Below are 14,436 nucleotides of genomic sequence, written 5' to 3'. Positions count from 1 at the left end.
TCCTGCTGTGCAGGGAAGGGAGCACTGCAAGCTGCCACGGCACAGCATTACCAGACCCTCTTTGTCCTCCATAGATTATGGTACTTGGAGCAGAACAGCACCTCCACAAGCTGCTAGATCGTTTTCTTCCTCTAGAAACAAGGATCTAAACTTGCCACAATCACAGCAAAGCAATTTGCAAACAAGACAGTTTGAAAAGGTTTCTTATTACTGGTATTATACCATTCTGCCTGCACTGGCAACCGTTGTGCTTAGAGCAAGACTTCAAAGTCAGAACGGATAAAGAAATTGAGGCTCATATTGAGGGACACTGCTGCTGCTGCCCAGTCAATGTCATGCAGCTTGGAGCTGCCTTAAAACTACTTGCTCCATTTTCCAAATTTGTTGCAAATTGATCTGTTTCAGCATCTTTAGCTCCTTAGAGCTTATGTCTCTTTAGCTTCTTAAACATCCTGAATTTGAAAAACAGATGGAGTGAGAATTTCACTTGGGTTTCCAGTCCTGGGTTACTTTCCTGTACAGTAACAGTGTAACACAACAGAACTCTTGGCAAACACAGCAGCATTCTTGGCACAGGGGCAGATAAATCCCATTCCTCCTGAGGCCAGTGCAGTGGCTGGGAGCAGGAGGGTGATGTGGGGACTCTGCTGCCTGCTCAGGATTGTCATTGCACCATCCTGCTGCCATTTGTATCTGGAAGGGTGAGCAGAGCTGTCATCCAGAAAGCAACGTGTGTCACTGCTGCAAGTTCCAGCAGGGCAAGACTTCAAGGATTGGTGCTGGGGGGACCTGACTCCTTGGCAGAGGCTCCTGCACGCTGTCTGTTCCATGTGCTCTGGGAGGCAAATGGGAAGGCACAGCAGACAACTAATCACCTATCCGAGTACTATTTATCTGCAGGTCTGAAGTAAACTCCCAAATGAAGGAAATATGTTAGTAATTTTTGGCCATATGCTTTTCCCCAAAAATGAGGGAGAGCCAAATGGCACAGAACTGATACTTTAATGTACAACACGTTTTCATCATTTTTCCCATGTATACTAAATTCCTCTTCATGGTCACAGCAAAAGAACATTAATTTTTTTTTTTTGGGGTTGTGATTAACTTGGGAGAACGCTGAACCCAGAGAGGAAAATATTTTCTGTGGAAGTTGTATGGGATTAACTCACCTTCTCCTGGGGAAGAAGCAGGCATGCAGCTGCTCAAATGTAGTGCTTGGAAACTTGTTTCACAGGCACCTGAGGGTGCAAACAAGGGCTGGAGAAGCCAAGTTGACCTTTGAAATGGCTCTTTCAGGAATGTCTCCATGCATCCAGAGCAGGGAGACCCTGTTGTTTAATTGGCTAAGGTTTTGCTAGGAAAGAGTGTATTGCCAAATGAATAAGTCTCCCTCTCAAATAAAAGGTGCCTGGTGTGCTCTGCTGGAGGCAGGGAAGTGGAGACATTGGTGGTTTACCTTGATGCTCACCAGGGTGCGGGGATGGCTGCACTTTGGGCACGAGTGTTTCATGTGGTGGTCAGCAGGACTCGTCTTTGCAGGGGTGATGCTGCAGGGGACAGAGCCCTGCTGCCCTTCTGGGGCTGCAAGACTGGTGCCTCCTCCCCCCGAGTCTTGCTCAGCAAAGGCCTTGGGCCAGCAAAGGCTGCTTAGAAGTTATGTTGATTTCCCTTTTCTCTGACTTATTTTTCAGCTCTCAAGATGACCATAAAGGAAGTGAAGAAGGAGAATGGGGACAAGATGATTGTCCCGCGGAAGAGGAAGGCGCTGAAGCTGGGGCCCATCCGGAAGAAGAACCTGAAGAAGCTGGTGCTGTTTTTGAAGAATGGGGCTGACTGCCCCTGCCATCAGCTGGACAACCTCGGCCACTACTTCCTCATCATGGGCCGCCAGGTGAAGACCCAGTACCTGCTGACGGCCATCTACAAGTGGGACAAGAAGAACAAAGAGTTCAAGAAGTTCATGAAGAAGATGAAATCTCCCGACTGCCCAACATTTCCTTCCGTTTTCAAGTGATGCAGTGGGAGGCGGGAGAGCTGCTGCCTGGACCTGGTGCAGCCAGCATGACAGCTCTGTCCCTCTCCTCTGCAGCAGGGATGCTGGAGCTGAGCCCTCCTGCTCCTCCCTCTGCTCCTTGGAGCTTCCCTTGCCGTTCCCAGACCTCCCACCTCCCTTCTGCCGGCATTTTCCTGGTTGCCCAGGTGTGCAAGTGAGACACGTGTGCACCAAACGTGCTTCACACCCGCAATATCTAAGGACCTGTTGCCATACGGATATGTACGTTAATTTCAATAGCAGCTGTCAGGTAAAGAGGGCAGGCAGAGGGGCCTGGAGTTATGTCAAGACATGATTGCAGCAAGAACCCTTGTGACCGTGTTTACTCCTGTCTTCATGGTTGCAGGTTGCCCCAAATCAATTCCTTTTTGAACCAGAGCCGGCCAAGTAGAAAAGCATCCCATCCTCACAATGAAAGCTAATAAATTAGGAGTGGAGAACCTGTTACAACCTCTGATGAAATCTAGTAGCTAATTCCCCTCACTGTAAAAAAATCCCATTTTAGTCTAAACCTGCTTAGTTTAAGCCTTAACCCTGGGTTCCTTGTGATAGGGAGTCCTCCCTCACCAGCACCTCCTGTAACCTGTCACTGGGACACCAGCCCTGGCCTCTGCTGACTCCCCGAGCCCAGTGCTGCTCCTTCTCCAGCCCATGAGTCCCTGCCTGGTCTGGCAGTGCAGCCGCCTCACCGCTGGGCTGGGGCAGGGGGGGCTGCCTCCCCCTGGCCCCTTATCCTCCCCTGATTCCCCAGCCTCCCCCCAGCCCCCTGGCCACCATCCTTGGCTGCTGCTGCATGGGCCCAGATGCACAATTCAGTTTTATCCATGTGCAAATGTGTCCCGTTGCCTGGCCAGTCCTGTGGCCTGGGCCTCCTCCAGACAGCTCCTCCAGCACGTGGCACTCCCTCACTTTACCAGTGATATTTTTATAGTTCCTTCAGGCTGCTGGCAGAATACCAGATCGCAGAAGGCCAGGAGCTGGTCCCTATGGAGCACCATGGGAAATGCATCGTCTCCGTCTTCCCCTCTGCAGTCGCCGTGGGACCTCTCAGTTTCTAGGTTTTTGTCTGTTTGATGTGTGACAACTTGGCTTTGTACCATTCTGGGTTGTGTTTTTTTTCTTTAATCAAAATGTCATGTTAGTGTGAGGTCAAATAGTTTATGAAAGACAAAGAATATTGCATCCAAATGATTAAATTTATCGACCAAGCTGAAATTCATTATTCCATTAATTGCACAAGTTCTCTTCCACACACCCGCATTGCTCCACATTAATTTACTATCCCACTTCCATTCAGCATTCTCATCAGTCACAATTACTCTTGAGAGAATGAGTATCTTGTGATCTGAGATAATCCTGTTGTGTTGCAGTTAAGAGAAATAACAAATCCTCATTTTTGAGGCTTAAACCAACCCCACTAAAAGCTGGTAAATTAATTACTCTTGAGCTTGGGAGCGCTGTTTGTTCCCCACGTGGGGACAGAGCTGCAGACCTGATTGTAGAAGAATTCTGTGAAGAGGCCGAGGGCTCTGAGGAATGATGTTTCACAGCTAACAGAGATGGGATTTAGGACATGAATTCTGTACTAGGTTGTCTTAGACCACCATTTGTAGTAGTGTTGTTTCTTTGGTGCAAAACTAATTATTGTAGATAATGTGCTTTATCATTGAATTAAATAAATAAATAAACCATAGGCTTTACTATCACAGACTGATGAGGTGAAACAGTGGGGGGGGCTGACAAAGCCAGCCCTGTCAGCAGCAGGTGGTGGCCCAGAGCTGGGACATGTTGAGCTGAAAGGCTGGTTGTCTTGGAACAAGGTCAGTGCCCAGCTCAGCCCCGTGGGGGCCAAGCCAGGGCTGGGAGCCTCCAGCCCCCCCCCCGGTTTCCTTCCACAGCCGGCAACAGTGGAATTGGTTTTGTGTGCGGGAGAGATACTTGAACATTTATTTGAGCTGGGGTTTTCATGCTATCACCCACTGGGGCTGAAGAAACCCCACACCTTGGAGCTACCCTTGGGAAGAACAAATTGGCACTGTAATGACCTACTTAAAGCATAACATAATTGTGTGTTACTGGTTGCTCTGTCAGTTATTTCAGACACCCCTCTGACCCTGGACGTTTGTCCTTGAAAAGCTGATCAGAGCTGCTGAGCAGATCAGCCCATTTTACTTCAGACATGGCATTTTGGATATTTCCATGTACCTGGGGAGTATTTTTCCATTCTCTCACCAAACTGCTCCATGGTCTGTCAGCTGTTCCTGCGTGAATCCAGTGGGTAGGTTCACCAGTCCTCTCTCCACTTCCCTTGTACTCCCTTGGTATGTTGAGGCAACATCATGTTTTAATCAGTTAAGGTATCTTTACGTTTTGTTTTACTGTTGTTTTAGATAGTTAATTCAGAAAGTGTGGCAGATGAGAGGGGACTGTGTTTCTTTCTGGAAGTTTTGAAAAAGAGAAAATATGAGAATGAGCACTGTAGGGAACTGCTTTCTCTGGGCAGTGAACAAAAGCATGAGACTTTTCATCACTGTAGCTGGCATGATTTTTTATTTCTATGAACATTCTTACACTTTTAAAGGCTGACAGTTACAGCAATTAGCAGTATGAAAGCTAATGCAGCCTTTACTGTAGAAAGAAATCTGGCATGGAAGCACATGCTAAATGTCTGGAAATTGGAGCTTTTTCCCTGTCCTGTCACTTCAGGGTGAGCTTGCTTGCAATGAGAAGGTTTGCTGGGCTATACTGGGAAATCGCCACCTCATGGAAAGGTGAACATGGAGGTGCTGAAACACCCACGTCAGCACCTGAGGAGACCCTGGGCATGCTGATGGGTTTGGGGGAGAGCAGGGTCTGGTGTGGCCAAGAGCATGGCCCAGTCCTGCTGGACCTCTGCAGAGGGATGGACCAGTGTGAGGGAGGAGGTTGGCAGAGGTGGAGGGGCAGGAGGGCAGCAAGGGATTGGGGTCTCATGGGGAGCAAACCTGTCCCCCAACACCTCCAATTCCTGCAAACCCACCAGGGTATCAGGAATTAAAGGGCTGAGAGGCTGTTACGTGGTTGGGGAAGCTCTGCTCTGGTTTAAGGGCTTTGCTCACCTCATTTACCATGGAGATGTGAGGAGAACAGCTCAAGCTACTTGCAGGCTACTTGAAGAGCAAATAATTGAGATATAATCATGATGGAGCCTGCAGAAGCACACAGGCCTGGTGAGGAGTGCTGGTGGTGGGTAAGTGCCTCAGAACAGGCACAAGCACGTGAGAGGAGCCAGGAGATGCTGCTGTCTGTGGGAACCCCTTGCATGGGCACAATGCCTGTCACTGCTTTTCTCCAAGTGTATTTTGATGAACAAATCTGTACTTGATTGTTTGACTTTGTTTTAAACTTGTGGTTGATATAAACACATTATGGCTTCTGTTTTCTCTCTTCTATGATTGGAACAAGAAACCCCTCAATAAAATGACTTTTTTCTTTGAAAGTTGTTTTTATTATTGCCTTTTCCATATCAATTGCATTACTCATTCCATGTGGTGCTGACATCCCAGGGCCCCAGTGCATTGTCTCCTTGCGAGACAGAGCATCTCATCACTGCTGCCTAGCAAGGGATGATGTAAAAGTTTAGAACTTAAATTCACAATGTTGGAGGCAGAAAAGTCTGCTGTCAAATGTCAACTGCTGGAGCACAGTATTTTATCTATATAGTTGTTCCTCACTAAATACCCCTGTTGTACACCAACTTCTGAAGCTCATTGCAGCTCACAGGGATGGAAAGGGGAGCAGTGAAGCCCCTGCAGCTGCAGCAGTCTGCAGGAATTGCCATTTCATTCCCTCCTGCACAGTTTGCCATTGCTGCAGCTTGTCACAAGGCACCTGTCCAGGAAACCTCCCCACGTGGCCAGCCAGTCCCAGCCTGGGCTCTCAGGTTATTTTGATCCCAGTAATGAATCTAGGGAGGAAGGGCCCAGGGGTGTGATGCTGCAGCCCAGCTGGGTCCCAGGTGCAGGTGGGAGGCTTTATAGCTGGGAGAAGCAGGGGGCTTAGTCTCTGTAGGGCTTTCGGCCAGGGATGTTGGCTGCAGCAGCTCCACCACCATGAGAGCAGGTAGGAGCAACCCCTTGGGTCTGCTGCCTGGGGTCTCTGTCTTTTCCCAGTCTGAAGCTGGTGTCTGGGGTAATTCAGAAATGGGAGTGAAGTTGCTTCATGGTTTCCTGCTGCTGGTGTTTTACTGTGGAGTCTTCTGTCATTACTCATGAGTATTAGGTTAGAAGAGATGCAGGGTGCTGGTCAATGTGTTTACTGAGAACTTACAAACTCTGTTCCTTTACTAGCTTCTGGTAACAGCTGTCTAGAAAAGGGAACTAGCAATTGCTAAAGTTTCTTTTGGTCATATAAAAAGTGAGACTCTCAGTCAACTATTGCATGAGGGTGCATTTGCTGTGCTTGTATCTGTTGGTTTGCTCTCTGATGAGAAAAGTCTACTGAAACCTGAAATGTGAGTGTAAGCTGTGGGGAAAGCACCTGAGAGATTGGAGTCCTGCTTGTGCAGGACTGTGTGGAAGAGCAAACAGTTCCTGAAATACAGAAGCATGAGAGGCTGCTTAGAGCAGGGTTGTCTGTGACTTAAGCATTCCCCAGGAGCAGGAAGGCTGGTATTAGGTACCCTGTCTGCAGGAACACTTTCAGGGACGTTATGGCTGTGCAAAGCATGGTGTGTGCTCAGATCCTGTGGAACTCCTGGGGTGCAAAGGAAAGCCTCAAGTTAGGAAGTTTCAGCTCTTTGCTGATCTGCAAGTGAAACCTGAATGAATGTACCTTGTTTTAGGCTCCTAGGCTCACTGGGAGCATGACCTGACTTTGAAACAAGTTTCACTATTTAAGGAGGCTGAGAATGAGACTTTGCGATTCTTGGGTCTTGCTGGGCCACTTCTCAGAGTGCTGGGGCTTCCAGAAGTGCAGGTATCGTGTCTCTGGGTTGTTCTCCATGGAAAACTGCTTCTAACTTGTGTGAGGGTTGTAGCAACTAATCTGAGAAGACAAAGATGCTCAGGCTTGCTGGCAGCCTGGACTTGTCTGAAGTACAAATCTTGCATAAAATAAAATTGTCTTTTTGTGACTCAGTTTATCCTTCCAATAGTGTTTATCTTGCTTGCTCCAGCATTCCTTCTGTTGAGTACTGCCTGTTAATTGAGTTTCTGGCCTCCAGTTTGTAGTGAAGTTATAAACAAATATGGTTTTCTTTCATGCTATACAAAAGTAACCTTCCATCCCTCAATTAATTTTTTTTTACATTGCTGGCAGTCTGTGTTCTGCTTTGACCCCTGCTGGGAAATCCAAGTCTAGAGAGAGCAGTTGAGCAATTAGGGAGGCTTTCTTCTCTTGGAGCAGAGCAGATACCAGCCTGGTGTGTCTGATGTGAAGCTCCATTAATATTGTACAGGACGAGGGGTGATGCACTGCAGCTGCTCCAGGCAGCCCAGTGACAGTGTCTGGAAGGGAAAAGGACTCCTGTGTTTACCTGCTCCCTGTGAGCAGCAGGATGGTCCCGAGTGGAGCTGCTGCCCTCTCAGTGGGGCCTAACAGCAGTTCCCACTAGAGCTCTCCTCACTTTTAAAGGTCCTCAGCCTTCGCCAGGGCACAGGCTGGGGCTGCAAAATGCCAACACTCCCTTCTCATGCTCCTGGCTGAGGATCTAATAACCTCCAGGAGTGGCAGAGAGCTCTGTAGATTGTTTTCTGAAACAGGGAAAATGTGTATGGTCTAATATAGATAATAATAGGGTGATAAACCCTTGTAAAGCAGTGTCTTGCCATGTGTGGCCATGCAAAGTGTAGAGCAGGAGAGACATACAGAGCACAAACTGGGAGCTTGTACTGCCCCAAGACGATGAACAGAGCAGGAAGCAGGAGAGAAGCGGCTCCTTCCCTTTCAGGCACTTGTGGAAAAAAGATCCATCAAGAAGAGATGGGTGCAAAGGTCCCACCTCGGGCTAAGGGAGCCCCGAGCAGTGGGGGCAGGAGGCCGTGGGAAGTGCTGCTCTGTGCCCACCCGCTCCTGGGCGCTCCCCGACAGCCCCGGCTGGGACAGGGTGTGGATGAGGGGCCTCTGTCCCCACCCGCGCTCAGGGACAGGGAAGCCAGGGCTCAGCAGCCGTGTGGCAGCTGCCTTGCGTTGGAATAATGGAGGGTTTGTGAGGGAAACGGCGGGTAAATCCGGCTCGGGCTCTGAGCGTGCTGCCCGCTGGATTAGCTGCTCCCTTTCGATAGTCTATAGGTGTCCGAGTGGTGCTTGAATTCCCTCTGGGGAGGCAAGCGAGGCGACCGGGCTGGCTCCTCTGCTGCTGGGAGGCTCCTCGCCCGGGTCCCGGGGCTCCCCGGTCCCGCAGCGCTGCCGCATCCCGGGGCGCCCTGAGGGACGGGGAGCCCAGCGATGTGCCAGGGGGGCCGGCCGCGCTGTGGGAGTCTCCCAACCTCTGGAAAATGAGGGCTTTGTTTCAAGGCCTTCCCAGCAGAGGCTGGAATCTCCTCTGGACGGGCAGCCTGCCGCAAGAATGCTGCCTGCGTGCGGGAGCGGCTCCGCTGCCCCTGCCGTCGGGCGCGGGCTGTGCCAGGGACCGCCAGCGCCGGGGGGGGACCGGGCCCGTCTCCTCTCGGCACGTCGGAGCGGTGGATCCGCCGCACAGCGGGCTCCCTCGCAGCCTGCCAAGATTCCCAGAGCCGCGAGCAGTCGGCAAACAGTCCCGCTATTCTGCAGGAACGCGCACAGCCTGGAAATTCACTGCTGTCTGTAACGGTTTTTCTTTAGAGAGAAGTAGGGGGTGTTTGCCAAGTCCTTGCTCTAAAAGGCAGGAGGAAAGCCAGGACATAGCTGGAAGAAGGCATACCTGATAGCAGCTCCTCTTTGGGATCCAGCTCTCTGCTTCCATCAGGGAATAGCTCTGTTTGAGACCCATGCAGCTGCTTTGTCCATGTTAAACCAAATGTACAGGGTAAAGGTCTGTTGGGATGGTAGAAAGGAGCATTTGATTATATGGTGGGTGATGTTTCCAGGGTGCTCTGCCTTGGTCCAAGGTGTTGTGAGTTACTTTTCCCAGCTGCATTTGTGAGATCCTTTAACTGTCTGAGGAAATAATCCCTGCAACATGGGAAAAGTGAACTGGTCATATCACCTGCTTTCTAAATGGGAACCTGTTCCAGATGTGAGCTGTGGTGGTGGCAGGGATGTGTCCTGGTTGCAGGCAGGCATTGCCTGCTGACATCCCTCCTGCAGGTGTGCTTGGTGCCAGGCCTGATGTGTGCTTTGAGGACTGAGCTGCTGACTTCTTATGTGGGCTCTGATCTGCACAAATCCTATTTTATAGGTTTTAATGGCTAGAATATGCTGCCCTGAGCATGCAGCCCATGTTCTGTATAGGGCCATGTGCCACGGAGCAGATACTGGAAGGGCACTTTGTGCTTTGGTGTGGGGTGTTTTACAGGCAATCACAGGAAAGAGATGATAAAACCAGATTTATTTTTTTTTCTGGGCACTTGTGTGTGTGTTTGGACCTGTTGTTGCTGGCAGGAAGCTGCTTCTCTGCTGCTCCAAAGTTATAACCAGAAACCCTAAATGAGAAGGTACCTCCTATAGTAACTAAAACTGTTCTGCCTTTTGCTTAGTTCAGCTTGGGGCACATTATGCTATCAGCAACTTTTTGCAGTCCCCTGTCTCAATCTGACTTTCTCCAAACTCTTGAATTATTAATATGGCTGAAAGATGAATTTACTAGAAGGTGTAGTGTTGTGTATAAATAAATTATAGCTGTAGAAGGATGATGGAGAGTGAGTATCTCTTCTGTTACTTGAAAATAAATTGAGATCAGGGCATTTGTCTTTGGCAGGCTAGCAAGCACATGCACAGTCTCATGTAGGGTACTAGGACCTACATTAAACCTCAAGAAAAATGAACTGGAACCCCTTTAGGCAAATGCAAATGTCATACTTTTGAATCTGTCATCCTCAAGGGTGGGTGAACACACACAGCCCAGAGGGTTTCCCTGGTTATTGTACAGCAAGGCTAAATAACTGATTTGAAGGAGGCTGAGCTCGTGTGTGGGAGCTCCAAGGTAATTAAATGTGTGGTTGTATGTCTGCATGTGATGGCAATGGCCGTGCCAAGCTGGTGGGGCTGGTAGGAGATCCTCACTGGTTATCAGGCTGTGAGCTGAGCACCCCACTTCTCCATGAAGGAGATCCTTGTGTCCTGCAGGCAGGCCAGGATCACATGGTTAAATGGTCTTAATAAAATATTGATGTCAGGCTAAATGTTTATAAAAGTCCCTCCCCTTGAGTTAGTGCTTGTTGGTTGTGGGTGATCCTACTTGAGTTAGTAATCATGGTGCTGCCCAGCTGCATTAGTGTTGCCCCTAACTGCCTGCTCCTGTGTTTACTATTTCTTCACCATTTTGTATTTTTCCCTCTCACCCTAAAAGTTTATTTAATAATCCTGGGAGACCTTTTAAGCTTGCTGGGTTTACTGTTTGCTAAACACCCTGTCACTTCTACTCCACTGTAACTCCTGGGCTGCCAAGGAGAGCTGGGCTCTGCCCAGCGGAGGCGCAGCCTCCAGCCCCGCGTCTCCATCCCAGAGCCACCCTGGGAACACATCTAATGGGAAGTTGGGAGTGGCCAGACCCACCGTGGTGGGCTTGGTGGGGAGTGCACCCCATGGTGACCAAGGACCCTAAGGACTCTTTGGGGCCACTCACCCCTGGTCTGCAGCTTGGGGCCTGGGAGTGTCCCTGTGCAGGAGCCAAGGAGAGGGCTTGTCAGCTGGATCCTCTCGCCTGCCCCCTGCCTCAGTCTCCTGCTCTTCCTGGGCTCAGGCAGTATTAGTTTCAGCAAATTCATTTTCCTTCACAAAAGCTTTTGGTTACTTTGGGATTAGGGACTGTTTAGAGTTCATTGTTTTCCCAAGCTTCCTTGTTCTGCTGTAATGCTTAGACGCCTGGTCTGCAGGAACCTAATCTCCTTTCTCCTCCAGCAGTCCTGTTCTGTGAAAATCTGTTCTCTACTTTAGTGCAAATTGTTGATGGGAGATAGCAACGGGTCTTTCTGCTTCTATTTAACATGTCAGCAGAGAAAGACATCTGCATGCAATTATGGGCATGGCCTTGCTGGAGGATTGGCGTGGTAGATTTTATAAGATAACAGGAAATCTTTATCAATCCATAATTCCTTATGTCATACAAAGGAATATATTTAATTTAAAATATTCTTTTTTTAATTAAGAAAATTAAAGGATAAACCATGAGATTGATATCAAGGGAAATGCCTTGTGCTCTGTACAGAGTGAGTTTTGGTTTTCCACACAAAAGCCTCCAACTGGTGAGGGCTGGTCTGGGGAGCAGGAGGGTTCCAATGCTCTTTCCTTTCTGCCTTCTGCAATGTGCCTGGAGAGGCAAATCCTTCTGGGAGTGATTTGCAGCTGGCTTCACAGCAATGCTCTAAGAACGTGAAAATAGTCCCCAATACAGTGTTCAAAGCACCAAAATCTCATAGATGGAACAAGTGGCTGTGGACCAGCACCTCTCCCCTGAGCTGGTGGGACAGCCCCTGTGACACTGGTATGTCCTTGGCAGCTGTGGGACCAAAATGCTCAATTCTTGCTTTGCCCAGAATTCTCAGTGCTAGTGGAAGGGATGGATGCCCAGCTGGGGCAGCACCCTGTGGTGCCTTAGGGTGTGTGTGCCTGGGGAGGGATTCTGAGGGATGTGAGGTGCTGAGGCAGGCTCATGGTCACAGCAGTGGCTGCCCTGTACTGGGCTCCTTCCATTTGTCCCAAGGGAGCAGGGGGGAGCCTTCTGCCTGGGGTGTGGGGAGGGGGCTGCTCCTCTCCCCTTGAAGGCTGCTCCTGGCAGGCTGTGCTGTTGGTGCAGCTATTCTTGGCCTTCCTCAGCCCTTTCATCAGCCCTCAGGGAGTTTCTTGTAATCTCCTCTGTGATTAAGGGTCTCGGAGCATGTTCAACATCATTAAAGAAGCAAGAAAATAATAATAATAATGATCTGTGCTCAGGAATGCTGCTGAGTGGAGTCAGAACTGCATTCAATGCCTTTCGGCTAAGAAAGCTCTTCATGCTTCAGCTGTAGCAGGTTAGGAGGGGCCACATCCCCTGGTTCTGAGAGCTTTCTGTGCTCTCTCCTCCTGGCTGCTCCACACTGTACACCCCTCTGAATGTGGATCCTCATCTCTAGGAGAGGTGGCAGAGTGTGTCTGACTGCAGGGACAGTGGGTCCTTCCTGTGAGTGTGGGAGAAGTACAGATAGCAGTTGTCAGGAGAGGTGATGAGGTCCAGGTTCTGGCAGATGGTTTCCTTGCTGATAGGGAGATGCTCTCCCTGTTGACAGTGGGATAACTAACATGGGGCTGAGAACTCCCCTGGGACAGCTGCCTGCTGTGTTGCGTTGAGGGATGCCCTGAGGAAGCTCTCGGGGATGGGGCAGGTTGGGGTTTCAGGGAACTGGGTCTGGCTGATCTAGCGGGGCTTGAGGTGGTTCTGCCAGAGCATCTGGTCTGCTCTGGGGATGTGAAACATGTCCTGGACTCTTCAGTTACTGGCACTGCCCATGGACATGTGTGAGAGCACACACATGCTGCTGCTGCCTCCTGACTATCACCCAGCCCAGGAAAACCAGTGAAGCAGCATGTGGTTCAGACAGACTTGAGAACAAAACAAAGAAATGAGAAGGGTGGAAAATTCTGGGCTAATTTCTGAACTGCTGGGAACTTCTGGGTGCTGCTGAAACAGCCAAATCTTCACTGAGGCTGGGAGAAAATGTACAGCAGGGGACACAGGCAGTATCCAGGGCCTTGGCCCACCACAGAGTATGGCTGCTGTTCAGCCCAGGGCCCCTGTCACTGCAGCACCCACCAGACCCAGCTGTGTGATGGGGGCTGCCAGGCTCCCTGAGCTGAGGGTGGGTTTGCTCCTTGCAAAGGAGGAACAGTCTGGTTTCAGTTTAAGCTCCCAGATGTTGGACATGTTACCAACATTTCTTTATACTGAAGCAAATTTAAAACAACATTTTTTCTTTAAGTTCTCAGACTTGAGACATGGGGAAGTTCACTCCTGTGCAGCTCCCAACCTGAAGCAAAGACAGGCCCTGGCCTGGTGGGATGTGCTGGGGCATCCAGCTCCAGGGTGGACTGCCTCCCTTGGGCTCCTGTGCAGGGTCTGCAAGTCCAGCTGCCTCCAAGGTGGGGTGGGCAGCCCGGGATGCTCCTGAACATCTGCTGGGACAGCAAGCTCTGGAGGCTGGCTTGTTCTTGCCTCTGCAGCCTGTGTGTGGAGGAGAGCTGGATGTGTCCACAGTGGTCCCCTCCAACTGCAACTCTCTAAATCCCCCTGTGGCTGTGGGCCAGGTTGAAAGCCTTGCCCTGCAGCTTGGAGCTTGGCTTAGAAGCTGGGGCCTGGCTCTGTCTGGGGGTGTTCCCACACTGCAGGGTCTGCCTGTTGTCCTGGTCCTTCAGTAGTTGTCCCGCTCCTCCTGGCAGCACCTGGTGTGAGTGAAATGCCCTGTGTGGTGGCACTGCTGGTGTAGTGCACTGTCACCTGCAGTGCTGCCCCTGTGGGAATTCATCTTGGCCTCAGTTTTATAGAGAGGGAAAATGTGTCAAGAGCTCCAGGCTTTGCACCCTTTCACAGTGTCAAGGATGTTTCTGGTTGTATGGGTGTGGGAGCAGCTCTTGGAGCCCCCCTGCAGCAGGACCAGTCCTGGGCTGGTTGGCATGGAGGACAAACGTCCTTTATCACTCCAGATTTGGGGATGTGAGAGGCAGCTTCTGCATTACAGCATGAGGTGGGGTTTTTGCTTAAATAAGAGTTCCTGAGCTGTTTGATCTTGATACCACTAGCACAGAGCTGCGTCACTGGAGTTTCTGGCTGCTGAGCTGCAAAGTCCCTGCAAATCTGGGGAGGTTTGGTGTTCAAAGGGACCCTGAGCTCTCTCCTGTGCTGCTTAAGCCCAAGCATGCAGCTGGCAGGACTTCCTTCAAGGCGTAGAGCAGCCAGGTTTGGGTAGATTTAAATTTTTAATAATTTAAAAGACAGGAAGCCTGGAAGCAGCAGTGGAATTCCTTGCAGACCCCAGCCCTGGTGGCTCAGCCCCTCGCCGGCTCCTGCCCTGGTGCTCACTGGAGCTGTGTCTGGTGCAGGGTTCATTTGGCAGCTCCTGCTGCCAGACTCAATCTGTTCACCCTGGAAAGGCAACAAAAAGGGGCTGTGGTCTGGGGTGCACAGCCCCAAGGCCTCCCCTCCTGTCAGAGTGGGGCTGGGGTGTCTGTCTGTCCAGCAGGGACAGGCAAGAGCTCTGGATGTACCTGCGGCCCACGCGGGCTGGTGAGCTCTT

The 14,436-nt window shown here is 50.4% G+C and overlaps 1 protein-coding gene across 1 annotated transcript in view; it reads left to right on the top strand.

Annotated features, from left to right (window-relative positions):
* Positions 1–2,014, top strand: part of SFRP1 (secreted frizzled-related protein 1) — a 19,158-nt gene extending 17,144 nt beyond the window's left edge. Inside the window, exon 4 of the mRNA XM_009993268.1 lies at positions 1,692–2,014. Coding sequence (XP_009991570.1) covers positions 1,692–2,014 — 323 coding nt within the window. The remainder of the gene's footprint in view (positions 1–1,691) is intronic.
* Positions 2,015–14,436: the final 12,422 nt, after the last annotated feature.

The sequence above is a fragment of the Chaetura pelagica genome, unplaced genomic scaffold, assembly GCF_000747805.2.
Source record: "Chaetura pelagica isolate M959 unplaced genomic scaffold, ChaPel_1.0 scaffold302, whole genome shotgun sequence".
Classification (NCBI taxonomy): Eukaryota; Metazoa; Chordata; class Aves; order Apodiformes; family Apodidae; genus Chaetura; species Chaetura pelagica.
The sequence above is the reverse complement of the archived record's forward strand: the minus strand, read 5'-3'. Positions and strand labels throughout refer to the sequence as shown.